The 27,861-nt window shown below is 34.8% G+C and overlaps 2 protein-coding genes across 5 annotated transcripts in view; both read left to right on the top strand.

The window, feature by feature from the left end:
• Window positions 1-300: 300 nt before the first annotated feature.
• On the top strand, window positions 301-19,953 carry LOC126967059 (required for meiotic nuclear division protein 1 homolog). 4 transcript variants are annotated; one of them, XM_050811390.1, is made up of 8 exons: window positions 302-777; window positions 933-1,088; window positions 2,867-2,944; window positions 4,199-4,276; window positions 5,269-5,395; window positions 6,511-6,666; window positions 9,205-9,353; window positions 19,697-19,953. In XM_050811390.1, exons 1-8 carry the CDS (start codon window positions 401-403, stop codon window positions 19,755-19,757), a joined length of 1,182 nt encoding a protein of 393 aa, XP_050667347.1. In that variant the 5' UTR covers window positions 302-400; the 3' UTR covers window positions 19,758-19,953. The 4 variants fall into 4 exon arrangements, with proteins under 4 accessions (XP_050667349.1, XP_050667350.1, XP_050667347.1 ...); XM_050811391.1 differs by lacking the exon at window positions 19,697-19,953 and adding an exon at window positions 13,483-13,598; XM_050811392.1 differs by lacking the exon at window positions 19,697-19,953 and having other exon boundaries at window positions 301-777; window positions 6,515-6,666.
• Window positions 19,954-27,035: 7,082 nt separating this feature from the next.
• Window positions 27,036-27,861, top strand: part of LOC126967039 (GAS2-like protein pickled eggs) — a 225,894-nt gene continuing 225,068 nt past the window's right edge. Inside the window, exon 1 of the mRNA XM_050811350.1 lies at window positions 27,036-27,136. The gene's annotated coding sequence lies outside the window, so the exon portion shown is untranslated. The remainder of the gene's footprint in view (window positions 27,137-27,861) is intronic.

Raw genomic sequence — 27,861 nt, 5'->3', positions numbered from 1 at the left:
GTATATATACTTTCACCCTACTGACTTTAAGCACTTTTTACGAGCAACTCAGTAAACTTGACACTACATCTTTCATTCAGTATTGCCAAATATATAATCATATTTACCAAAAAAAATAAAAATCTTACGTTTTACAGTACTCATTCACTACATTTTAGGTAGCATTGTCTAAGTTCTGTCTTATGATTTTTTTATCAATTTCATGACTTTGGATGCTAGTCCTTTAGTCGAAATGATAAAATGACATAAAAAGGGTTAAAGGTCTTAGTTACCAGGTCATAAAATTACTAAAAAAAAGTACGTTAAGTTTGTAATTTGTAAACTAAAATATAACCTCAAAATTATAAAATATTAGGCATTTAAGTACGATAGAAAAGGTTTGAAATAAAAAATTAACAATATGAATAGATACTTATCAAGAATTGTTATAAATATACTTCAAAATTCAACTCAAAAAAGCTTCCTGTGTACAAATTCGTCGTTAAAAGTAATGGCTCCGGTTAGCCTCTTAGCTAATAAGAAAAGCGAGATTTTCTATAACAAAACAAATAAAATTCAACATAAGAGCTATTCTTTCGATGCAGCACAACCTGCTTTAGCATTAGAAAACGCATCTATGCCTTTAAAAAAGAAAAATGTTCATAAAAAGGCTGTGTTAGAGGAAGTGAGTCAGAAAGAGGGACATTTTCTTACACTAGCTTATGCAACAGCTAATTCATATGACTTAAAAGGTCTAAAGGAAGCTTTGGTACAACAGAAGCTTTATGAACCTGGAACGTAAGTTCAAAAATAGTTATGCAATATTATGATTATTAATACAAAAAAATGCTTTTCATTTACATCACAACTATATATTCTATCACTGAGAGGGTAGGTATCCATTTATGATGCAAGGATTTAAATTACTATACATAAATATATTATATTCTCAGACTGAAGGCACAAGAAGTTGGGGATGTTGTTGTTGCTAATGCTGTTTACACAATAGGAGATGAGCCAAGACAGATTATATTCTTCAAAGAGGGAGCAGTTGTCTTCTGGAACTGCACAGAGCTGGAGGCCCAAAATGTGCTGGATTTTATAAAACCGTAAGCTGTTATATATATTACATAATTATTCATCTAAATTGTATACTGAAATTGAATCATGTTTTATCAGTTTCAATAGATTTTGATCTTATAAATCCCATGTTTCATTCAATTTAATTAATCAATATAAATGTGGTGTGTGTAAATTCATATTGTCAATATTCTATTAAGCATTAAGTTTATGATGGCATGTTAAAATTGCAATTCAATTTAAAGTTAAATTGTTATCTTATTCTGAGCAGTATTGAAATTGCATTTGTCGTTTTGATACCTATGATGTTAAATCTCATTGGTCGAGTAATTTCACTAGCTACAGCACCCTTCAAACCGAAATAATAATCCTCACATGTTATTGATTAACACCAGAAGAAGGCACTGCTATAGGACCCATCTAGACAGCATCCTGGTAAGCCTCCCGCCAGTAGATACATATAGCAGTTTGGTTATTCCACCAGCAGCATTACTATACAGAGCTTATCATGTCACAAAAAGTTTCACTGATGAACAAGGCCATAAAAGGACACTAAAGACTAAACGCCTTATTCATAATGGTCCGGTAACTTTAAACAGCTGCTAAGGAGTGTTTTTTTTCATTCTGACTTAGGTCAATAGAAGAAGACAGAGTGATTTAATTAGCAATGCTTTAAGTGAGCAGACTATTATGAATAAGGGGGTTTAGCTATAGGTATTTCATGTATGGGGACTAAACAGGTACAAGATTGTATAAACCAAACAAATATAATTAAATAGCTAATCATGAAACTGTGTGTCCTAGTTGTTTAGGTTGGGCTTATTGGTATTGTGAGATAACTTCTTAGCATTCTGTTCTATGGCAGGGCAAGCCAGTCTGATCTGTTCACCTCAAGTCAACCCTGAATGCCAGAGACTTGTTCTACTGACTTGTGACCAACAGTTTATGGGGCACTATATACAATGAGGGCACTACTTGTGTTGCTACTTGCAAGATTTGGTCCAACTTTAGATATTTGTTCTTTGAAAGAACTTAGATACTGCAGATGTCAATAGATTGAGGTCTCTCATTAGGTTGTACAGCATTTAACTACACATTTTCGTAACTAAAAAGTGTAAAATAAAAAAATTAAAAATAAATTTAAATTTAAAATAAATCTAGAACAATTTGAATTTGGTGCCAATTTACTTTCTATATTCAATTGCAATCTTTTAAATTGAATCGTCTGAGATTGATATTTCAGTCCATATCATGCATTTACCATTTAATTATCCAATCTATGGATCATTATGTGTATCTATTCCCATGGAGGTAATGAGGAATTTGTTGCCCGGACAGATTGGTTTTTCTATGGATGTGAAAGATAAGCAATTTCTATACCATTTTTCTGAATTTGACAGGAAATTAGATTTTTTTTTGAATTTTTGCAAGCTGTGGATTAGTTTTAGTTATAAATGTCCAGATCAATCAATAACATACTATTTTGTAAATTGAAACATCAAGGACGACTCAAAATTATGACCAATCCCATTTTTTGGCTTTAGTTTTAGAGCACTTAATGTTTGTGCTCATTTTTTTTACTTAAATGTTATTTTTACTTAAATGTTATTTTTACTAATAGGATTAAATAAAATTCACCTTACACAATCATTGTGACAAGACCAGCTAGCAAAGGAGCTTTACTTCATTGATTTCCTAGACTGGGTTAAAAAATTATGATACCAGTGATAATTCATGAATCAATATTATTGTTTATCAACCTACACTGATAACTTCAATAATTATTTATAAGTCTTGTTGTCTACAGGTTTGAAATAGAGAGCTACCCGAGGGAAGTAGTGAACAGGGAGAGAGAAGTGATGACCTACTTTTATCAGACAAGTGCGTGAGTATTTCTTCTGAATTGTAACTTATGTATGTTCATAGGCACATAACTGAATTTGCCAGAAATGTTAACACCATAATGTTAACACCAGGAACACACATAAACTTATAATGCCTACTACTTGGCTAAGTCGAGTCAGTAAGTCTTTTATAAGGCGATGTATATGCTTTTACAATAAGATCCCAGAAAATGTTCAAAACAAAATTATTACGTTATTCAAAAGAATTGTTAAAAAACGTTTGTGTGGTAAAAGTTACTATAACATAAATCACTTTCTTAATGATACCACAGATTGGGAATGGAGTGACCACCCTCAGGCTATTAAATAATAAGTTTAATTGTACAACATTACTTTGTAAACATATTTTTCCGATGAAAAAAAAAAAGCCTGCAGAGTTGCGCCCGTTCTTCTCAGGTCTGAGGCATTCATTTTGGAACGGGTGGTAGTTTTTGACTTTTAATAAGTGATGTCACATCCTATTTTGAATAAAAGTATTTGAATTTGAATTGAATTTACAGATGCATAAAAATATTCGGCAGAGTATTATTAATTTTTTCCTAAGAAATGAAGAGTTCCATTACTTTGTCATAGATCCCATAATCAGAACCTAACTAAACTCCCATAACTTTTCCTTTAAAGGTTCTTTTCCAATAAAAAAAGAATCATCATAATTGGTTGGCGCGGTATTGAGTTATGATGATATGATATGATATGACGATATTATGACTATTTTTCGCGCAAATACATATAATTCAAGATGTTCATTCATATTGTTTTCTCATGGATGCCATTGTCAGATTTGGACCAAATTGCAATGGGACCACAAGGGAAGCACTTGCTTTCAGATAAAATAAGAATTATCAACATGAGTTCACCCAGTTGAAAGTTCTGAGGTAACAAACATAAAAAAACCAACAAATTGAGAACTTCCTCCTTTTTTGAAGTCGGTTAAAAATATGTGCTACAAAAGCTACAGACGCTGTTATTTGGCATCCAGTTGAGTTGACTGTCAGGTCAAGTTATCTTCTGAGGTATGGGGATATTATTATTATAGATAACTTTAAACTCAACAAAAAACAAAAATCCCTAGAGAGGGTTCATGCCTCCTCTGTTAAAACTTGACTATCTACTAACGATTTCATTTATAAAGCATATAATATAATATTTTATTTTATTATTTAATTAGGACTTATGTCCATATATTTACCACCTAAATTAAAAAATAATTTCGTTAATAACCTTGATTTTTTCAGAAAGAGCTGTCACCTACTAGAATCATGTTTTGTGCTGGTTCCTCACGATGAAAACTCTTTGGAGAAGTACACTTTCAGGTAATTACTTATTTGTATGGATACATAATATATATGGATACATAATATATATATATATATATATATATAATGTAGTTAGAGTAAAAAATTTTAAGAAATTTTTAATAATTTTAACAGTTTTTAAACTTGCGGAGACCAGACTGTATATTGTATTTTATTTAAAAGCGACGAAAGAGAATTAATTTTTTAGGAGAAAAAAAATGTATTTTAAGCCTAACCTTTTAACTAATTCTAAGAATGATAAGGTTAGAGAAATTAAAGTCTACAGTCTTAAATTCACTATTAAAATTTTTGTAAAATATTTTTAATTTATTGAGTTACACCTTGATTCTAGTTAAACATTGAATATAAGATCTTGTATATACAACAACTAACAAGTAATATCCATTTTGTATATATAAGATGAATAATACTTGTTAGAGGCACATTCCTTCATAAACTAGTGAATCTATCGGGATGGGACTACGAATATTTGACTCGGAATTTTTCGTAGACGGTGAAATTGCCCATAGTTTTTGCTCTATTATTGCACACATTTACTTCTTATGTTGTAATATTAAGCCGGAGCCAATAGTACATAGATTATATCATTTAATCATCTAGATAGACTATGACAGCTATGAAAACTTAAAAATAAATAACATTAGAAGAAATCTCTATTTTGAGCAATTCACGCACACTAACAAACAAATCGCGAGTGTAAGACGTAGCTTGTCACGCAAACTAAACTAATATTCCTGGCCTGTTTTTATCGGTTGTCTAACAGCAAGAGACTCTATCTAGACGTCTAAAATATAAATTATCTAAGGTAAATAGTATATTATGTAAAAAAAAGCCAGCTGAGTTTCTTGCGCCCATTCTTCTCAGGTCTGAGGTAGTTCTCTTTTGAATGGGTGGTAGTTTTTGAAGTTCAATAAGTGATTTTAAATCCTATTTTGAATATAAATATTAGAATTTGAATTAATTTTAGCTTGTAATTCTTAACGTTTTAGTCACGCTATGGCCCAGTCAGCACGGCTGGGGGCGTGGGAAGCGCGGCTAGAGACTCTGGGTGCGGCTGTGAGGTCACACACAGTCCTCATGGAGAAGGAGGGCGCCGCTAAAGTCGACAAGAAAGAGGTACGCAGTTGATACTAGTTCTATATCTGAAGACTGAATCTCATGGGTACTCGCTACCCGACGTTTCGAGACCTTTCCCGATCGCGTTTTCAGTGGGACTGCAAAACGGGTTAAAACGAAATGGCGGGTTAGCTAGAATAATAATAAAAATCTATAAACAGTGTTATATTTCTAACTGCAAATGATTAATATATTGTGAGCAACAGGTTTATATTTTACAGTTTATATCTAGATTATTCTAGGCTTTAGATTTTTTTAAAGATCTATTTATTTATTCATAAATGCTTACCAACTAAATACAATTTATTAATAAAATACTTTAAATGGACTAAAATTATAGGTAGGCACAACATTACTGTACTGCATACATGTGATATTTTAAAATCTAAAATCTACAAATTTTGGAGAGCAAAAATAAACTTAAGTAAATTTTAAAAGATGGTATCAATGTTTTCATCGACATTGAAAATACTACTATATAATTGAAATATTGGCTGTAGGGGAGAGTTTAAGACATAATTACTGTGAAGAAATTTAATGTGCATTTTTGTATAAGTTATATATTTTGTAAAGTACTAAGCCGAAAATTGAAGGCAGGCACATGTAAACCGATTTGTGATAAAGCGAAGGACAGTCCATAGCTTAAAAGTTTATGTAAACACAGCAATTGTGAAGCACTTCTACGTATTCGCAGAGATCTCATTTGAAATGTATTTAATCTATTGTTATAGCTATCACAGCTATATTTATTTGCAAAAAAAACTTAATACCAGTGGGAGGCTCCTTTGCACAGGATGCCGGCTAGATTAGGGGTACCACAACGGCGCCTTTTTCTGCCGTGAAGCAGTAATGTGTATACTCTTTTCGGTCGGAAAGGCACCGTAGCAAGTGATATTGCTGAGCAAATGAGACTTAACATCTTATGTCTCAAGGTGACGAGCGCAATTGTAGTGCCGCTCAGAATTTTTGGGCTTTTCAAGAATCCTGTGCGACACTGCATTGTAATGGGCAACACGTATCGATTACCATCAGCTGAACGTCCTGCTCGTCTTGTCCCGTATTTTCATAAAAAGAAATAAAAAAAAAGAATCAAAAAAAAATATTATAATATTCAGATAGTTCGCAAGCTGGGAGAGCTGTTCTCCCTCCGGCATCGTATCAACGTGGACTCGGATCTGTTGGACACGCCCGACTTCTACTGGGAGGAAGAGAATCTCGAGCGGCTCTACTCCAACACTGTCGCGTACTTCACAATCCCGCGCCGGACCAGGGTACCGTACAACGTACACTCACAATAATACTTTCATGTTAACGATTGTAATACTATATATTGAAGAAGTATTATGTATTATTGTGTTTCGGTCAGGAGGGCGCTGTAGCTAGTGAAATTACTGGGCAAATGAGACTTAACATCTTATGTCTCAAGGTGACGAGCGTACTTATTGTAGTGCCGCACAGAGCTTTTTTATTTTTCAAGAATCTTGAGCGGCATTTCATTGTAATGGGCAGGGTGTATTAATTACCATCAGCTGAACGTCCTCCAAAAAAAAAGTCATTCACAAAGATAGAATCATTATTCCTAATCAGTAATTGACTTGATGTCCATGCTATTTCATCAGATCTGTCACAGCAACACTTACAGACTTACATAACCGTGATTTGGAATGACCATGATACATTGGAACCACTGACCTCTACTTTAAACCACTGGACTGGCGGCTGTCAAAGAGCTTTTGTGCCTGTTTGATATTCGCCATTTTGGCGCTGTAGGCCATATAGCGAGAGTCTGCGGTACTAAAACTAGTGATGACAACCTCAGCAAACACCGATAGTTGGTGGGAAACTATCTACAAAAAAAATTGTGTACTTTATTATGTTGATTCTTGAAGTATAAATAACACGAAAAACGAACGAAATTAATTCAAAATACAAAAATACTTCAGTGTTCGAACGAATATATATAATACGAAGGTATTATACGTCAAAATTAGTTCTCTGGACGCTCGCGAGTGGCGCTTTAAATAGGCACAAAAATCTGGCTGTCCAACATATGAAACAGCCTGTCCAGTGGTATTTATACAAATCTGTGATTGGAACACATAAAACACACACACACACATGGAATGATAAAAATAAATGACTCTAGTTACTAACACAACCCAAGAAGAAGGATTCTAAATAATTATGTATATAAGGCCGGCAACGCTCCTGTGATTCCTCTGGTGTTGCAAGAGAGTATGGGCGGCGGTGATCACTTAACAACAGGTGACCCGTACGCTCGTTTGTCCTCCTATTCCATAAAAAAAAAAAAAAAAACATAATGTACCAACATCATATAATGTATCATTTATACAATCACATGTTCTACACACTTAAATTTCAAGATATTGGAATTTATTTCTTTTCTTTTCTATATTTTTCGTTGTTGAGCCTACGCTGGTCTGGGCTTGGGTATGAAAGGGCATAGAGATTCCATCCCGAAACATTTAAGAATACCCGAAGATGCGCGATATTGTCATCTTAATTAATTGCCTATTCATTTATTTTATTTTAATATTTTTAAGGAAGCCAACAGCTTGTTGTACATACACAAATAAAATTTGAAAAACAAAATTTTATGAACGATGCGCGACTCGAACCTACGACCTCCGGCGTTCCATGCCGGTGCTCTAACCGACTGAGCTAACCGTAACTAGTGACGTATCGATTCTTAAATAAAATTATTAAATAAAAACTTCTGGCACTCCCATCGCCAGTTGAAAGCCAGTTAAAAAAGGAGTAATTTCACACCTAATCTTAATTTCTTAATCACTGTTAAATAATGGACGTAGTTAAGCAGAAAGGACTCAAAACACACAAAGGCACTTTTGAGTTATGCGCATTTGAAGTTTCAGCTCTAAATAATCTCCCATATAAATATCCAAAAAAAAAACAGTTTCCGTTTACATTTTAAAAATTACTATATTACAATTCGACCTTCAGGAGTACGATAGCATACTTGACGACCTGTATAGCCGAGTGGTTAGCGATCCTACCTACAAAGCTAGAGGTCCCGGGTTCGAATCCCGGTAGGTGCAAGCATTTATATAATGAATATGGACGTTTGTTTCCGAGTCTTTTAAATGTATTTATGTATGTTTATAATATGTATTTATGTATGTTTAAGTAAGTATATTGTATTAAATATATCATTGTCTTGCAACCTATAACACAGGCTATTTATGCTTAACTTGGGGCAAGATAATTTGTGTAAAAAGTGTGTCAATATTATATTATTAATATTATACTTAACTCTATTTTTACCAAAGTGTGGTCAAATTTAAATTCAAAAAAATCTTTATTCACTGTATAACTTTATATGTTATCTAGTGCAAGTCAGAATGAAGTACAAAAGTTACAATAGCATTCAAATGAGTATAACAATATTCATTCAACGAAATTTAGAATATTAATTCTAACTATCTTTATCATTCAAATAATCTTTCACATTATAATAGGCCTTGGATGTTAATATTTTTTTACGATTCTTTATTATTTTTAATAGGTAATATTTTAATATCATTTGGGAGTTTCTTATAAAATATAACACAATCCACTTTAAAAGATTTAGCAATTTTACGGAGCCTAGTAGATGCAATTGCGAGTTTATGTTTGTTTCGAGTATTGACATTATGTACATCACTATTCTTTTTAAATTGGCTAATATGTTTATGAGTACAGGAGGTTCTCGTATATGTACTGGCAGTGTACTGTCATAATATTGTTGGTTTATGTCCTTTACCAAACGGGTGTTTGTGTGTGTGCGGCAGGTGCTGAACGAGCGGTTGTCCCACTGCGTGGAGCTTCTGGAACTGCTGTCGTCGTGGGCCGCGGACCGACACCACGTGCGCCTGGAGTGGATGGTGATCGCTCTCATCATGGCCGAGGTCTGCTTCGAGCTGCTGCACTACTTCGAGAGGTATGACGCCAAGCGAGCTACCGCCCACGACGAGTAGCGGCCATTACCATTAGAGAGGGGTTACTTCACTGACCTCTACTATTTACCACTGGACTGGCGGCTGTCAAAGTGCCTTTGTGCCTGTGTGATATTCGCCATTTTGGCGCTGATCGCCATATTGCGAGAGTCTGCGGTACTAAACTATTGATGACAACCTCAGCTAAACAAAAATCGATAGCAAAACTATTTACAAAAAAACTTGTGTATTTTATTACGTTGATTCCTGAAGTATAAATAACACGGGAAACGACTGAAATTAATTCAAAATCCAATAATACTCCAGAGTACTGTACGCTTCTCTCGCAGCCATTTGTATTATACGTCAAAATTAGTACTCTTGGCGCTCGCGAGTGGCGCTTCAAATAAAATCAAATAATTTGCTGTCAAACATATGGAACAACCTGTCCAGTGGTATTTTATACAGGTCGGTGGGTTACTTACTTCATAGGATAGCTAATTTATTACATTGTAATATATAGAATTTTGTGCTGTATGTTAATATGAGATGTGTTTTTGTATGTAGGCGCGCCACGGACAAAATAACATTGATCATGCATTTACGCGTCTAGATAGAGTATGACAACTGTGAAAACGTTGAAAAAATTTAGTTAACCTCTATTTTGAGTAATGCTCGCACACTGTGTGTAACACAAAGTAGCTTGTCACGCACACTAAACTAATATTCCTGGCCTGCATGGCCTTCTATCGTTTGTCTATCAAGAGACTCTATCTAGACATATAAATTATCTAAGATATTATGTTTATTTTAGCTTTAGTAAGTAGTGGTTAAGATGTTATAAGAATGAGAGTGTATTTATCTTGTAATATTTTTCTAATACGTTGCAGTACCTAATAGTTATTCTGCGAATATAGTTTGTATAGTTGAACAAAACATATTAATTAAGTACTAAGATATCTTGCCTTACAGAAGATTGAATATAAAGGTTGAAAATTATTTTAGCGTTAAATGTACAAACAGTAGCGTATTATTTAAAGTATGGTTAGAGGACTTTGTAGATGGGTGTAGTATAAATATATTATCTAAACTTTAATATAATATTTCATTTACTCTTATATAAGATACTCTTATACTTATATTTATATAAATCGTATTGTAAACTTCAAAACGAGTTTAAATTGTTATATTATAGTTTCATCTGGCAAGAACCACGTGTTTAGCGAGGAAATTCTTGCCCCGCGCAGCCACTCTTTGGAATCAAGTTTTCCCGAACTGATACGACTCATGAACTTTCAAGTATGAAGCATACACCTTAAAGCAATCCCAACAAAAGGCAACAAATCTCTTGACACCTGGATTTACGGTGTCCATGAGCGGTTTGCCTTCCCATCACGTAGTCTTGCCCGTTTGCCCCTATAAAATAAAAAAAAAATGTTGAGGTGAATAATCTGATACAGTATACTGTATAATAAGTACTGAAATTTAAAAGTTGAATCATAGAAACTTCTTGTCTATGAATTACAATATATATAAAGGTAAAAAACTAATAAAAAATATTATTTATAGTGTATATCAATGGAGTCCATTTTGTCCCTAACATAATATGGACTAAATAAAAAACACGACCAAAGTTTTAAATTTAGGTCCGCGCGCGTGAGTCCAAAGCACAATCCTCTTCATCTGGAGCACTCCTTGACCACTTTGACCCCTGCCCACAGTAGCCGATATCTTTTGGGGTTTTGTAGACCGGCATGATTAGTAAATTTTCTCAGATTCTAGCAGATTCCCGTAGATCTCAAAAAATTTGTGTAAATATACTACAATTGTTTTCTTGTCATCGACATATTTTCATGCTCCCCTGATGCGTTCAGACACGGTTTAGAATTAGAATTAAAATCATTGTTATTTTTGTCCCAAGTTTAATTTAATTAAACTTGTTAGATCTTTTGTATCAATGTATATAATCAAATTAGTTATGTCTGTAAAATATTTACGTTTGTGACTGGTATACCATTAATTTTTCTTTTTGCTATCATTGTATCTGGGAAACGTGTTAAGATGCATCTTTATTTATATTTTGTATCTCTTCCTATATTGTTCAGTTCTTAAATAATAATAAATGAAATACTTCAACATTAACGTTGTGCATTTTTTAATATTTTGGGAATAATTTCGCACGAATTGCTTTATTTATCGGTATGAAAGTACTAACATTTATGTGGATAAATACAATTATTTTTCATTTATTGCGCTATCGAACACAAAAATGACAATTTATATAACATAATATACTTAACACTTCAGAACTATTCCAATTATTTTACATTAAAAAGTTTATCCCTCAGAAAAATCAACTTCCATCCGTAATTTCAACGACTTTTTCACCATCTTCATTACCAGCATCATCATCGCTAATCTTAAAAACTGAAACAATAGGTTTATGGTAGCTGAGGTACGAACCAAAATAATAATAAAAAAAATTTAACAAAATTAATTGCATAACTATCGCCTAAGACTCTCCGTCTTCGCTAATGACAAAGCTTAAAAAAACAAATCATTAAACTGTAAAAATATAAGATTCAACTTAGATTCTATCCCTCCCGATCCGATCCCGTAAATGTAAGTACAGTTCAATGGCCCAACGGAAGACCTGCGTAGGTTTTCAAAGGTGAGTTGGGACCATTTTCAAAGTCAAATTCAAATAAACTTTATTTAATTAGGCTTAAAGTAAGCGCTTTTGAGTCGTCACTACAATTTCTTTTAATTATTGAATTTACCATTAGTTCGTAAACAGTTGAGCTTGTGAGAAGAACATACAAAAAACTCAACGGCCACTCTTTTCAAACAAATAGAGTATTTTACAAAGGCTGTAATATATATAACAAATAAGTTTGTAAGGTGCTGCATCCAATATGAGTCGTGTTTAAATAATATATATTATTTAAAATAAAATACCAACGAACAAATTGTATAAAATATATAAATTATCTTATATTGGATGCATCAACCTTTAGAGCCTGAACTCGTTGTTTGTGTAAGGATTCATGGTGAACATGATGGTCGTGATTACTGTCACAATAAGTAATTGTATACAAGTAATTTTATTTTGGATGCGTACATAATATAAATGTTTTAGTTTTTTGTTTATTGTTTGTCTTTATCATAGTTTATTTTATATCTTTTGTATTTGTGTGTACTACTACTTATACGTTACAAAATAAACATTTTTTTGTGTCTTTCTTTCAATAAGCGGTGAAAGTTAACTGTTTGAATTTGATTCAATCTGCCTTATGCCTATGAGTTATATATATGTTATGGTATAATTGTGTGTAAATTTTTATTGGTCAATGTTAGTCTGTCATGATATAATATAGTTTAAAAAAAATATACAACAAGTTTGTCAACATTCAAACAATACGCTTCTAAATTACAACCACAAACTTAGTATACTACCGTAATAGACAAACACTCTCCTCATTACGGCGAGACTAAATTTAAAATGTTCATGTGTGATAGTTTTACAGATGTGTTGGTGAGTTAGTGAAGTGTGTAGTATTTTGCCTTTAGACAATCCCTATGACAAATATTGATAAACGGCGTCATATTCACGCAGGTATACAATATTTAATTTACTAACATATATTTTTTTAAAATTAGTGTTATCTTTAGAAAATAGAGTGTTTATAAAATGTAATATTTAGTATTTTAGTGCATATGTTCTATGAAAATAAACATCGCGAAAGTAGTATTGAACTATCAGTATTTACCTGTGAAATGTTTCTTTAGTTGTATTAGTATATCTATATGTACCAACACAATCTGATACAGAAACGACACCATTCTATTTTTTAATTAATATTCGTTAAAACACAGAACAAGATAAAAACACTAAAATTAAAACGCGGTCCAATTTGACAGGAGACTAATGGACACTAAATTGTTTCAAAACGGTTTCATGGTCTTCATCTATTCCATCACATTCTCACACCCAGGTTTGTATGTAAGGAACTATCCTTATGAACTATTAAATAACTATATTTCACTCTCACACAGGGTGTGTCTATTACGGTAGTATAATAAGTTTATGGTAACACAATTTGTATATTATTATTGTGATAAAATTTTATTTAGGATTACAATGGCGGGAGGTGTTCTGCTTGAATATACAAATGTGAACCATGAAAAATGAAAATTCGTGTTTGGACAATCTGTTCTTATTGATAAGATAATGAATATGTATTTTGTAATTGTTTTTTATCTATCCCCCAAACCGCAATAGTAAGATATGAATTTTTACTGAGTGTGAACTAACAAAAACAAATTTTCGTGTTCAAATTACTATCGCGCCCTCTCTTGCTTTTTGTCAAGCAGTCAGGGGAAATTAAAACAGAAATCCAACACAAACCACTGTATGATGTACAGATATTATAATTATAACTTTTAACTTTCAAATATACACTCTCTGAATTATTTAACAACACTAACCCTGCAGAATTATCAATTTAATCCCGAGCAAGGCATTATATCCTCTTCGCCACCCCTCTCCTGTCCTCACCCCTCACTCCCAACAATAATTGACGATCGATCTTGTTTCAAGAAAACGCATCATACGATTTCCCTAAATCGGAACTGAATCGTAAATTTGTGTTACGAGAATACGATGTTTAACTATTTGACATAAGGTCGTTTCGATTCTATTCTCGTTTTGTGACGAGAATAGGTTGACTGGACGTACCAGATACCACATTTGACGGACAAGCTTAAAAATCGTATTTAAAAAAATTTTAGGAATTATACTAGGCCTATATCTAGTAGTAATCTAGTAGGGAAGATGTTCTTCTTACTTGCAGCCACGCGCTCCAAGTGCTTTGCCTATGTTGTGTTTGCCTAGGTGCCCTATTTACAATCTAGGTCCATTAGTATTTAGAATTCTTTCTTTAAAAAACTGTACTAAAAGTCCCTTAAAATTTAGGGCTGGTGGCAAAAACCGGCATGAGTATTACATAAAAATACGATGATACACGACGACAGGTTCAGTTCGTCACTCAAGATGTTCCCTCGACCTTTCACTTTTACAATTCCCAAATTAAAAACTTCGATTAATGAAATAAAAACTCGACATTTACTGGATTTTTCAATACACTTGTCGTACGCGGAGGCATGCCGGTAATTATGTATACAGAGTTGTTATTATCGAGATATAAGATAATTAAGGAGCGCCTATAAATATTGTGGATGTCTCATCGCAAGCTCTAGTGTTTATTCGTGTCGAGTCATTATTGGCTTCGCGGTTGCCGCCGATAAGTGAAATTTTTATTGTAAAGGTACGGTCATAGTGAAAAAATGATAATGTAGGTCGAAGATATCTTCAAATAAAAAAAAAAATTGTTTTCTTTGATTAACGCGAGTGTTTAACGATATTTAATTAAATAAAATATTTTATTAATTATTATAACGCGTTTAATTATGAATTTTTAATAAAATGTTTTATCTATATATATAAAAATGAATTGCTGTTCGTTAGTCTCGCTAAAACTCGAGAACGGCTGGACCGATTTAGGCAAATTTAGGTCTTGAATTATTTGTAGAAGTCCAGAGAAGGTTTAAAAGGTGAATAAATAGGAAAATGTGCTGCTTAATTAAATAAAAACAACGTTTTTCCTTTGATTTGTCCATACATAATTTCTATAAGAGAATTTATTGACGCACGGTTTGACAGTTCTGCTGTGAAACAATTTCATTACGACAGCAGGGTGCATATTTTACGAAGTAATTTTTGATGTTATGATATATAATTGACAAATTCATATAAAAACATTATTTTATTTATTATATACAGAACAACTGCAACGTCTGTCGGGTCAGCTAGTAAGTCATAAAAAATTATGTGTGTCATAGATATGGAAAGAACATTTACCGAAGATTTGCTCATAAATGTGACGGCGACATCCCTACACACTCTAGTAGGGAAGGTGTTCTACTTACTTAGGGCCACGCGCTACAAGTACTTTATATGCCTTGATTCTATAAAAATGTACATCTTCATTTATTTAAATCAGCTTTCTTCATGATTCATCGGTGTTGGTAACGTGAAACGTCCCGTATCACTGAGATGTGTGATCTCCGTCGGTACCAACATCTGTCACCTATAATTCGCTAGAAAGGCCGGCTCAAATTAATAAAGTTAAAAATGTGTCACGAAAGTTTTAATAATTTAACTGTACTTTTCTTATATCAGGTAAGAGTTCAGCCATATCACATCTGCAAACATTAAACGCTAAACCACACTTTTTGCCAAAAAGCAGAACTTGTAATAACAGAATCAGTGTAGCGATCATTTGCGTACTGAAGATTTTTTGCTAATGTATTTATAATTAATATTATTATTTAAGTTTTCAGTTGCAATAAATAAAATTAAGACTGAAAACTCGAGAAGCGCGGTGTTAACGCCGCCTTACTTGTCGGCATTTTTTCAGATATCGATCGTTCATTACTGATCGTTATTTTTAATTAAATAGCGCTTTTGTTCGTCTGACGGCTAGCCAGGGTTGCCGAGCAAAAACGACGCGAATTGTTAATTAAAAGTATAAAGTGACGACCATATCGCTAATGAGCTTGATTTGGAGTTTTGGATGCGACGTCTTGTAATAAAAGGTAACGAGTTATCGACACGATTTTACAACAAACACCTGCTACTCCTCCTAAGGTGTAATATTTTTATCATCCGTAAGATTAACGTATCAACAACAACAATCAAGTCGTGGAAATGAAATGAACGTACTTATTACAATATACTTAAGTCTGGCCATAAATACTGTTACAATTAAAAATATTCAAAATATTAGATTTGTATTTGGAAGCTGTCATTTTTATATGATTGTTCATTGAGTTTCTTATTTTTGCGCCAATACATTGTACCATCAATATTTTGCGATATTAACCTGAAAACGAGCTGTTTAACCTGATTTCTGCCGCCGAATTCCACCTTCGCACGACACGCCACAAGTTAGGATATCATCCTCACCATCTGGATGTGTGGCGGTCTTCCAGTGCGGTTTTCAAGGAGCTTTCTTCCACGTACTATAAAGCCGTGGAATGAGCTTCCTTGTGCGGTGTTTCCGGGACGATTCGACATGGGTACCTTCAAGAAAAACGCGTACACCTTCCTTAAAGGCCGGCAACGCTCCTGTGATTCCTCTGGTGTTGCAAGAGATTGTGGGCGGCGGTGATCACTTAACAACAGGTGACCCGTACGCTCGTTTGTCCTCCTATTCCATATTAAAATGGAGTGGAATGGAGTGTTAGAGCTAGTTAGTAGAGAGGAGATTTTAATCTTATTCCTACCATAATAATGAAGGCCTCTTTTACCTGACTTTTCCGCCACCCGAAACCTGTTGAATGTTTAATTTAATTCCAGTTAATAATTGGCAGTCTTTCTCTTCGCTCATCTGGAAGACGTTGGCAGATTTATTTTCGAGTAGTAAACCACTAAATTCAACACCAGATGAATCACATATCAGCTTAATTGGCTCCTTGAAAACCGCACTGTGGAGGACCGCCACACATCCAGATGGTGAGGATGATATCCTAACTTGTGGCGTGTCGTGCGAAGGTTGAATTCGGCGGCAGGAATCAGGTTAAACAGCTCTTCGGAATACTCCCCGTGATAAATGCGGTAGAAGACACACAATGAAGCGACGTCTCTACGCAACGCCAAGTGATCCAGCCGTTCACAGAGCACTGGGTCCCCGACAATTCGAGCTGCTCTGCGTTGTACGCGGTCAAATGGATCGAGCTGATACTGGGGTGCGCCAGACCAGAGATGACAGCAATACTCCATGTGTGGCCGGACCTGCGCTTTGTAGAGCGCTAGTATGTGGGCCGGCTTGAAGTATTGCCGTGCTCTATTAATGACGCCCAGTTTCTTTGAAGCCAATTTGGCTTTGCCTTCCAGATGACCACGAAATTGGCAATCGCTCGAGATTTCGAGACCCAGTATTCCGATACTAGGCGAGGCTTTGAGGGAAGTGTTGTCGAAGAGCGGTGATACGACAAATGGGGTTTTTTTTAGTGGTAAACGCGCAAACTTGAGTCTTCTGGGGGTTAAATTGGACAAGGTTCAATTTTCCCCATTCCGCGACTTTCTCAAGAGAGGACTCGATAGAAGACAAGTTTCTCCCGGCACTGGTCGACGATTTCCCGAGAGAGACCTGCATGGCCCGTGTATATGGCATCACCAGTGTTGTCGTCTGCATAGCAATGAATGTTGGAATCCTGAGCAAAGGAGCCTCCCACTGGTAAAAGATAATGAGAAGAAGTAGCAAGAAACACATTGCCACTCTTTTAAATCAAGATTTACATTTTCATCGTTTTAGAAATTATATTCAATTACAATTTAATATGTTAAGTGATAAACCTTCTCTGGACTTCCACAAATAATTCAAGACCTAAATTTGCCAAATCGGTCCAGCCGTTATCGAGTTTTAGCGAGACTAACGAACAGCAATTCATTTATATATATATAGATTTTAAAAAAGTCATCTTCTTCAAGCACGCTCGCTGGAGTATGTATATGCTCTAGTTATGTCATAAGTCCTACTCTTATGATGAGCCGGTCTCGCCACTAGACCATGGTGTGGTGTCTTGTAGAACACGGCTGACAGTTTAATACTTCTGCGGAGATCTTGGCTGAGGTCTGTCTTTCTCTAGAGGCGTCCCTGTACCATTCTTCCATTGTTAATATAGACCCCAGAGGACGCACCACTTAACTAACCTCATCAGTGACTAACGGCCGTTCCCAATATTCAGTCTATCTCTTACATGAGATAAAAATCGTAACTATCGTTGACTTTACTATCCCAATAAACTTATCGACGGTAACTCACCTTATCCGTACACGCTGTCTGTCGATGGGACTACGTACAGCTTACCAGCGATCGAAGTTTGTATGGAATTTGCAATTCACGCGTCCCAATATAAGGCGATAAGAAGGACTTATCGGATATATTGGGACAGCTTCATATTATTGACAGTATTAGTAGTATTTATCTCTATCTGTAGATAGTATATTGGGAACGGCCGTTAGAGACTTAAACATCAAACACGAACTTAACGAAGAAGAAAGGAATCATATAAAGGGCAATTTTCTCCCCCGGGAGCTGAAGAGGAGTGCCAGGTCGGTTCCCTCCGTCCCTGTATATCTTTCCTCACCCGGACACCCAGTTGCGCTTACAACTGCGCCTCATGTCAACGAAAATGTAAGCGCTTGAACTAACAATAGGAAAAAAAGAAAACATATCTTCTTATATTTTCATCGCCAATCATTATTCACACAATCAGCTCAAACCAGCCTATTACACTCTTCTTTACAGGAGAGACACTCGGCTTATATCATGTTGAATGCAAATGCTAATGATATTTTTGTCAGAGTTCGGTATATAAATATAATTTTAGAGTAACTATCAACAATGTCTATCCTTCAAGCGCCGGGTTCTAACGTAGCAAAAATTTATCTGGTCTCGGAAAAGAGAATGGGTGGAGATGTCCACTAATCAGCATGAAAACAGGTTTGTATACTTCTGCAACATTTCCTGCAAGAATTCTTGTAAAATAACAAAAACGCGGATTTTAAGCAAAACAATGCAAATACCTTATACAAAATATTTTTTAGTACACTGTACACTTTGCTATTATTAATAATTAGGCGCTTATTTTTTTTTTCAATATTTGTTACATAGTTACTAACAACGCGAGTTTAACATTTTATATGGATATAAAATTGGGATGGGTCCCAAGACAAGTGCTCAACGCCGCTAAAGAAGTTTGTTCACTTCAAAAATTATTAGGTTTCCATTTTTGTTTTAGAGGTAAACAGAAGATTAAAAGAGGAATAACATCGTTATTACAAGAAGGCTTATAATAAAAAAAAGAATAAATTAATGATTAGGATTTTATTCATCAACACTCTATAGTGCCTGCGTGACACTTTCCGACGAACGTCCTTTGTTAGCCGACCTACTTCAATCAGACGGAGCTGCGAACAATTGGACTAAATGTTCTTTCTGACACATTCATTAGTAGCTGTTAGTGTTGGTATTTACATTACGACAGTAGTCTTAAAGTTGGTAATGTTTAGGGACTGACCAATTACCACAGTGCAGAGATATATACTTACCGATAAACTAAAATGGCAAATAGCCTTATTAAGCTCAAAAGAATTAAACTTAAACTAACTGGTCACGGTCCTAATTATAAAAATCTATTTAATATAGGCATAACTTACAGGCCCCTTTGCATAACCATGGTAGAAGAAATACGGCTTGGCATGTACTTTTGCATTGTCCAGGTATAGCGGCACATCGGGCTCAACATCTTTGCACCCGAAACACATTCCCGGGAGTCTTTAGGAAGGAGAGGAGGTTGCCGAGATTTCTGGAGGACTTGGGGTGCCAGGAATGACAAATATATTACGACACTCGCACAATACGAGCACACTGCGGAAATTAGCTTATTTATACCATACCAACGGATCGAAAGGGAAACATTTTTTAATGAATATTATGATAAAGTTCATAGAATTTCTGTATGAGCTTGTAATAGATATGGAACATAATAATAATACAACATAATTTAATTATTATATTAATTCTTTTGTAATAATGAGAGACAAGATGATGCTCACTTGATGGCTAATTATACACCTTGTCCGATGTTGTGTGGCCCAGGATTCCTGAGCAACCAAAATTGAGAGCGACACCGCGATGTGCACACCGTGGACGCCAAATAACGTCAAAAAAAAATTGAAAAAAATATAATAAGCGAAGTAATAAATAAAACATCAAAGGTAAGTTGAAATATTTCTTTATCATTTTGAAGAGTCTAAAACGTCTTAACTCTGTTGATTTTTGTGCAAAAATAGCTTTAAAAAAATGTAGAAATTCTAGAAATATATTTTGGGCGCCTACGTGAGATACACATTAATCAGTACGTAAACTTTTTTTCCTTTTATCCAAGACCTTTCACAAGTACAAGACATTCTGAAAAACTATATTAAGACTGCAGTTCTAAAAATGAAGAAGACATTAATTGAACAAAATATGCTCAGCAATTGTCTTTATAAAGTGAGCAGTTTGATTCAACACTGGAAAATTTGTTACATTAGGATGCCCGGATATGTAAGTGCAAGAAGAGACTGACTTTGCAAGAAGCTATACAAGTCATATCCATAAATTATAGATCACTGGAACACAAAGAAACATGTGTATGTTGTAGACCTAGGTAGCACGGGTTGCGGGCACCATGACGTCACGATACACGTTGTCGTGTTCTCACGAGTGACATGTCGTAGAGTTGATGTTAATTACAATACAATGCATTGTAGGTAGCAATCTACCGCACGAACTTGCATTTTAATGTCTATACTCCGTTAGCTTTGTGTCGAAATAAAAATTTCTATGAAATATATTATATCTATAAAGTTCCAATAGGAGCCCGTCGTCGTATGTTGCAAACGAGTACCGAACAGCGAATTTAGCTGCTTTGTTCAAGTATTGGGAGTGGCTTTGCACAGGATGCCGGCTAGATTATGGGTACCACAACGGCGCCTATTTCTAGTCTCCTTTCTTCACCCCTCCTGTCTTCCTTTCGAGTCTTATTCCAGCAGATCATATTTGATAGTAAGCGATCTACTCTCCTACCTTCACACAGCCGGTCCGAGTTTCGAATCTCCACAATTGCTGTTGCGTAGTATTTGCGGCCTCCACGGCCCACGTGCTATGTCGTTGTAAAGGGCTTTTTTATGAAAATAGGGACGAGACGAGCAAGAAGTTCAGCTGATGGTAATTGATACGCCGATAATTCCCATTACAATGCTGGGCCGCTCAGGATTCTTAAAAAACCCAAAAATTCTGAGCGGCAATACAATTGCACTCGTCACCTTGAGACATAAGATGTTAAGTCTCATTTGCCCAGTAATTACACTAGCTAAGGCGCCCTTCAGACTGAAACACAGTAATGCTTACACATTACTGCTTCACGGTTGAAATAAGCGCCGCTGTGGTACCCATAATCTAGCCGTCATCCTGTGCATAAGAGCCTCCCAGCTGTCTGACAGCATAGTGGAGGGTTTTTGTCGGAATTTCCCTCCACGATCCTCCGGTACCTCCTCCTCGGTGTTAGTAAAGTACTGAAGTCGGCAACGCTCTATTGATTCCTGTGATGTTACAAGAGAGTGCAGCGGTGATCACATACCATCAGGTGACCCCTACGAATGCTCGTTTGTCCTCTTCTTCCATAAAGAACATTGTAATAATAATCGTCCACAGACATTTGTATAACACACATACTCAACACAAATACCTGAGTGTAGTGTATAATCTCATTAGACCTAAGCCATGACATATCGGAAAACCTACTAACAGTCTTGATATAATTATTTGTTATTTGATTTCTTGTCATTTTGATGTTGAATAAAGATCTTGGTCACAGTATTTATGTAGCTAAGTAAAAGTTCCCGATCAAAAGCCGAAACATACTAAAATAGGGGACGAAAATTCATATGGGTAAAGGATCATCAACGTTTTCTTGAAGGATTTGAGAACTGATTTCGAAGAGGATAATAACAGTACAGATTAATAAAATATAGTATGATATTTTTCATTATTCATTTAATTTCCTGTATCCCTAGCAGGGCATCCACAACGCATCTCCATCGCGATCAGTCCTGAGCATCTCTCTTGATTTCACACCAAGCCTATCCGATGTACTTCTCTTCGTCAATGACAGTCCGCCGCCAGGTTTGCTTTGGTCGGCCACGTTTGCGTTTTCCTTGAGGGTCCCAGTCTAGGGCTTGCCTCGGTATATTGTTGGGATCCCTCTGGAGTGTGTGGCATATCCAGCTCCATTTAATTTTACACATATAACTTTTATGATAAATATTTTTTTTTAATATTTCCTTACCCTCAAAAATATGTCACTTTCACATTATATATTCACCTGGCTGATTGACCACTATAAATAGACAAGCATATGTAACAAGAATATTATAGCATGAATTATAAATAATTAAAAAATGTTGTTCACAAGACTTAATAAATATATAACATTTTTATAATACATAATTAGGTATATTTTCATTTAATGCCTGCGATAAAAATTGTCTAACCGTTTCAGGAAGTGCAGGTTAACACATCTGAACGGCATCAGGCCATTTAAGGAAGTCGCATACAAAACGCATCGAAATAATAACCTCCTTTTTTGGAAATCCATTAAAAATGTCATGACAATATTAAAACATAAAGCTGTCTCACACTGAATGCGGTTCAACCGCTTTTCGCATGTTGGTATTGTATTTGTAACATATTTGATACATAACGTTTTACTATAATTTGCTAGTGTATTTTTAGGAATCAGTACACGGAAACCCTATTACTGACTCTGCTATCCGTCCGTCCTTTAGTCAGCAGGCCGTGCGTCATAGACTCCAATAGATAGACAGCTGAAATTTAGACAGAGTGTGCGCGTTTGTGCCACTATAAAAACAAATGCAAATTAAGATAGCAGTTTCAGAATTGTTGAGTTGCAAAAGAAAAATAGAGGTTTCTTTAAAAAAAAAAGTAATTATTTTACAACTACAAAATAGTATATATCTTGTACGATGGTATGGAACTGCTTGTGAGCTCGATTTGTATTTGACCGATTTATATGCACGTTTCTTACGCAAATCTGTAAGTAGAACACCATCGCGATACGTACGATATAAGTAGAAAAGGCGGTGGGTTGTGGGCACAGTACGTTTGCCAGCCATCACTTCCGAGTTATTTATAATAACCGAAAATAATAAACAAAATCACGATAATTTAATTAAATATTTTTACAATCTATCTATTAATTAAATATGTATAAATTATTTTAAAGTCAGATGTCAAATTAATTTTTAAATGTCAGTTTTTTCTGTGGCGTAGGTTCATGTTAAAATTTATTAGGATATTTACTTTTCCTTAAAAGGATATTCGTGTCACAGGAGTTTACGTGTGTCGTGTTTTCGTAGTTTCGCTTACACCAAATCTTATAGATTGAACAAAAAGATTGATAGAAGATTTGTTGGTAGCTACGTTGTCGACAACCTTACACGCACTTTGCGCTAAAACTGCGAGAATCAACGTTAGCGGGGAAGATGGTATAAGTACCTAGATAGTCTGTCCTGAAAAAATATTCTGATCCCTTTATTATAGTAATAGTATATTTTGTTCAATGTCATTGTTCTATGCAATAATTCTTGATGATGTTTTGTATTATAAGCACATTGAGGAATTTGCTAGAAACTATGACAATTACAATGTTAACACGAGGAACAAACATAAACTTGTTATGCCTAATACTCGGTTAAGTCAAGTTACGAAGTCTTTTATTGAGCGATATATATGCTTCTACAATATGATACCAGAAAATGTACAAAACAAATGTGTTACGAAATTTAAAAGAATTGTTAAAAAACGTTTGTGTGGGAAAGGTTACTATAGCATAAACGATTTTCTTAATGACACAGCAGACTGGGAATGAAGCGAACGCCCTTAGGCTCTTTAATTATAAATGTTTATTGTACGATATTGCATTGTAATCCATATTTTTTTTTAAAAGCCACTGAGTTTTGTGCCCCCGTTCTTCTCAGGTCTGAAGCAGTCTCTTTTGAATGGGTGATAGATTTTGACGTTCAATAAGTTTTTGAATTGAAATTTGAATCCTATTTTGAATAAAAATATTTGAATTTGAATAATGTTATCTACTGTAGCTATATTTCCAATGCAATTGGAAGCAAATTTATTTATGTTGGGCTTTACAATTAAAGTAACACACATATCCAAAAACCTTATCTAAAGCAATAATTTTGCCGCGTACAGCTTATAAAACTTACTAGTCACGATGAAGTCGACATCAACCCAAATGCGTCAATCGTTGTGTGGTCTGTGTGAAGCACCTTTTAACAATAAAAGTGACAAATGCTGCTCGGTGGCACACGACAGCGTAGCGGAAGGCGCCGCGCACAGGCGTCACCGGGTCGCTGTTGGCGCAGCATTCCATTCGCAATCACAGTCTACCCTTGACCATAACGTCCACTTGATTGTCCCAAGGTACAGTTTCGGGAAACTCTTATTGTTTAAATTATCATTGATGACTTTAAGCACCGAGTGATTCAATGTAAGTTTATTTATGTTTGCTATAAATGTACGATTTCGAGACATATTTGGTATTGATCAAAACTGAGTTTACTGTAACAACGAGCGCTGATTAGATTTGCAAACTGAAATGTACTTCATGATATTTACATAGGACGAGCTTATAAATTATTGAGCCTACAAAATATAATAGATACGGTAATTTAATTTATATCAACTTTTATCGACACAAACATACAAAGGTTGGAGACGTAGTTCCAACTCGAGAGGCTCGGGTTTGAGTCCTGCATTGACATAAATTTTGGTACAAACTAAATTTGTATTTTTAAGGCGTCGTCACACCTCAATAAACATAAATTTGGTTCTTTGGATAGTCGAGCAATGACATAAGGTAATGAAACAATCTAATACAAATAAAGTGCATATAGTAAAGCTTCGAAAAGTTTTTAGGCCGAATAAATAGATTAAATCAAATTGGATATTAGCAATAATAAATTTAAAAATTGCTCCACAAAATTAAACTCTGGCGTCGAATATATCTAAATTAGAGGACATAGTATTTACATTCCCGTTGTTAGGGGATTAACATAAAACCATCTGTCAACTGTCAAAATAGTCAGTTTAAGTTTTAAGCTGCACAATTTAGAATAGAACGTGCAATTAAAAACAATGTAAGAGAAAATAAAAATGCCTAACATCATAGATAATGTTAATATCAACTATAATAACAGCCAAGCGAAACAAGCGATTTTATCAAAGGCGCAGTGATTGATATATTGACAGATGACGGCTATAATCTTGTATAATGGAGATATACTACGTTTTAAGCAAGTGTTCGCTTTCGAACTTAGCCGGATTATACTTCGTCGCCTTAATGTAATTACTCTTTGAAACTTATGTCAAATCTCACTGCACGTTTCATACTAAATTTCAATTGTTACTTAGTAGTATTTACATCCTCTTTGTTTAATTAGAAATAGTCGTATTTTGAATATTAGTTCAGATCAGATTTTATAACAAGTTATTTACACTGTTTTTATTTAAAAATCAACTATTTTGTTAAACCACGTGTTAAAATTCCGCCTTTGTCTATACCCCCGAGATCGTCGCGTAGTCCCCTTGCGCATGGTGGGGAACTCCAAATAATATTATCTTAATATATATAAATTACGTGACACGTTGTTTGTCCGCGATGGACTCCTAATGAACGGATTTTAATGGGGATTTCTTAATGGAGTGCAGTTTAGTCCAACTTGAGAGATAGGATAGTTTTTATTTCGATTTGGGATCCATAATTATTTTTATTTTCAATATTTGTTTAGTATGGACATATTTTCTATGAGAGAATTTATAGTGACATAAGGTCTGGCAGTTCCGCTGTGAAATAATTTCATTATAACAACAGGGACCATTATTTACGAAATAATTCTTGATGTTTTGAAATATTATTGGCAAATTCTTGTAAAAAAGTATTTTTTTTATTATCTACAGAACATCGTCTGTCGGGATGGCTAGTAATTTATAAATATTAAGTTTCATATCATACAAAATATTTTAAAACTGATTTTTTTAAACATGATACTAATAGTTATTAATATGGAAAAATAAAATATTAATTCAAATTGTTTTTTTTAAATAGCTTTATCTTTTATAATATTTGTTTTAACAGTAAAATATTTAGTGACGTCACGACAAGTCCAAATGAGATGGAGATAGCGATTTTCGTTAATTATAGCAAAAATTATTTAATAAAGTATGACTTTTCAATGTCAAATAATCGAAAGTTCGAGTCTATAGTAATAGACTTACAATATACTAGCGAATAGATAAACAACGCGAGCAAGAGAGAAGAACATCTCTTACGGAGATACAGCAACATAAAAAAGGAAAGCGAATCTATTGTTACTGTAACCGATTTTCATTTACAGGTCGTAAACAGTCAGCCACGCTTGGTATTAGCTTGTATTTTAATTGTAAAAATAATTAAGTATTGCAATATTAAAATAGCTTTAGCACACATTGACAAGTCAAAATTGGTCACATATCGGTATATAGTATTGGCCTATAAATATATTTGAGAAAATTTGTCAAAAATATAGTAATACATTTTAAGGTCGATCCTGTAAAACGTCGTGTTTACAATAAGCGGTTTATTAGAATTTACAATAACTTCTTATATTACTTCACTTAATGTACGAATATGGTATTAGAAGGCAACCATGCCAGGTGACTGTTGAAGCTCGACTGGCTTGCTGATCGTTTGTGTTAAAAATGTTAGTAACCGATTGACAGCTTACTGAACAAAGAGGAGATTGGCAGATTAGAGAGAACCAACACTGTCTATGGAATTAAAGTAGAGTAGACTTATGGTTTTAATATTTGTAACATACAATAATATGAATTAGGACCCGTAGTGAGCAGAGACCCCGCGGCGCTCTCTAGACCGCATGCGTGGATCCCACCGGGTCTGCGAGCCGGATCGCCGGCCAGTCAGCTGAAATACGCGGAGGGTGGTCCTCTCAACGCGGGCTGTGAATATGTGGGCAATATTAGATTGTGTGATCGTTCCCGTGCTCTGCGTTCATTGCCGACTTTGATTGAAATCGATAAAGGTAAATTTATAACGTTCATAGTCAACGCGCGTGCTATATCACGCGCCTCGATATCTACGATTTAAGTTATGTTTAGATTAAGACCAGTATTTATAGTATGTTACAAGCAAAATATGGTGAATATCTTAGTAAACACGTGTTCCTACTGCCATAGCACAACAGTAAACTGTACTATAAAGGACGAATAGTAAGTATTACGTAGTATTTTTAGTTTATAGTTGTACGGTCTACGTCTGGAAACCACTGCAGTACTAATGTGTTTTGTCGTAGGTTGCGGAATCATCTTTGTGGAGAGCACCGTTAGTGAATAACTGAATTCGGTTCAACACACTAACAGACTTATCACTATTATATTAGTTTTACAATTGTTGACGTAAATATCTTTTAACAAGGTATTGAGAAAACATTTCGAATTTAAACGGTGAAATCTATAAAAAATTGTAGGTTGTAGTGGCGTAGCGTGCCTTGGCGGGGCTCTGCATAAAAATTTGTCTGGGGGCCCTTATGAAGGGTAAAAAATTCTCACAAAAAAATGTTTGCATAACATTAAAAGTAATATTTATTCATCATAATTATATATCTGTCACTTTTTCCAAAATTAAATGTACACTCTCCTTGCCTTTTTTCGGAAAGCAGTTACCAGTGGGAGGCTCCTTTGCACAGGATGCCGGCTAGATGATGAGTACCACAACGGCGCCAATTCTGCCGCGAAGCTGTGTTTCGGT

This window comes from Leptidea sinapis, chromosome 12 (assembly GCF_905404315.1).
Source record: "Leptidea sinapis chromosome 12, ilLepSina1.1, whole genome shotgun sequence".
NCBI lineage: Eukaryota > Metazoa > Arthropoda > Insecta > Lepidoptera > Pieridae > Leptidea > Leptidea sinapis.
The sequence above is the reverse complement of the archived record's forward strand: the minus strand, read 5'-3'. Positions and strand labels throughout refer to the sequence as shown.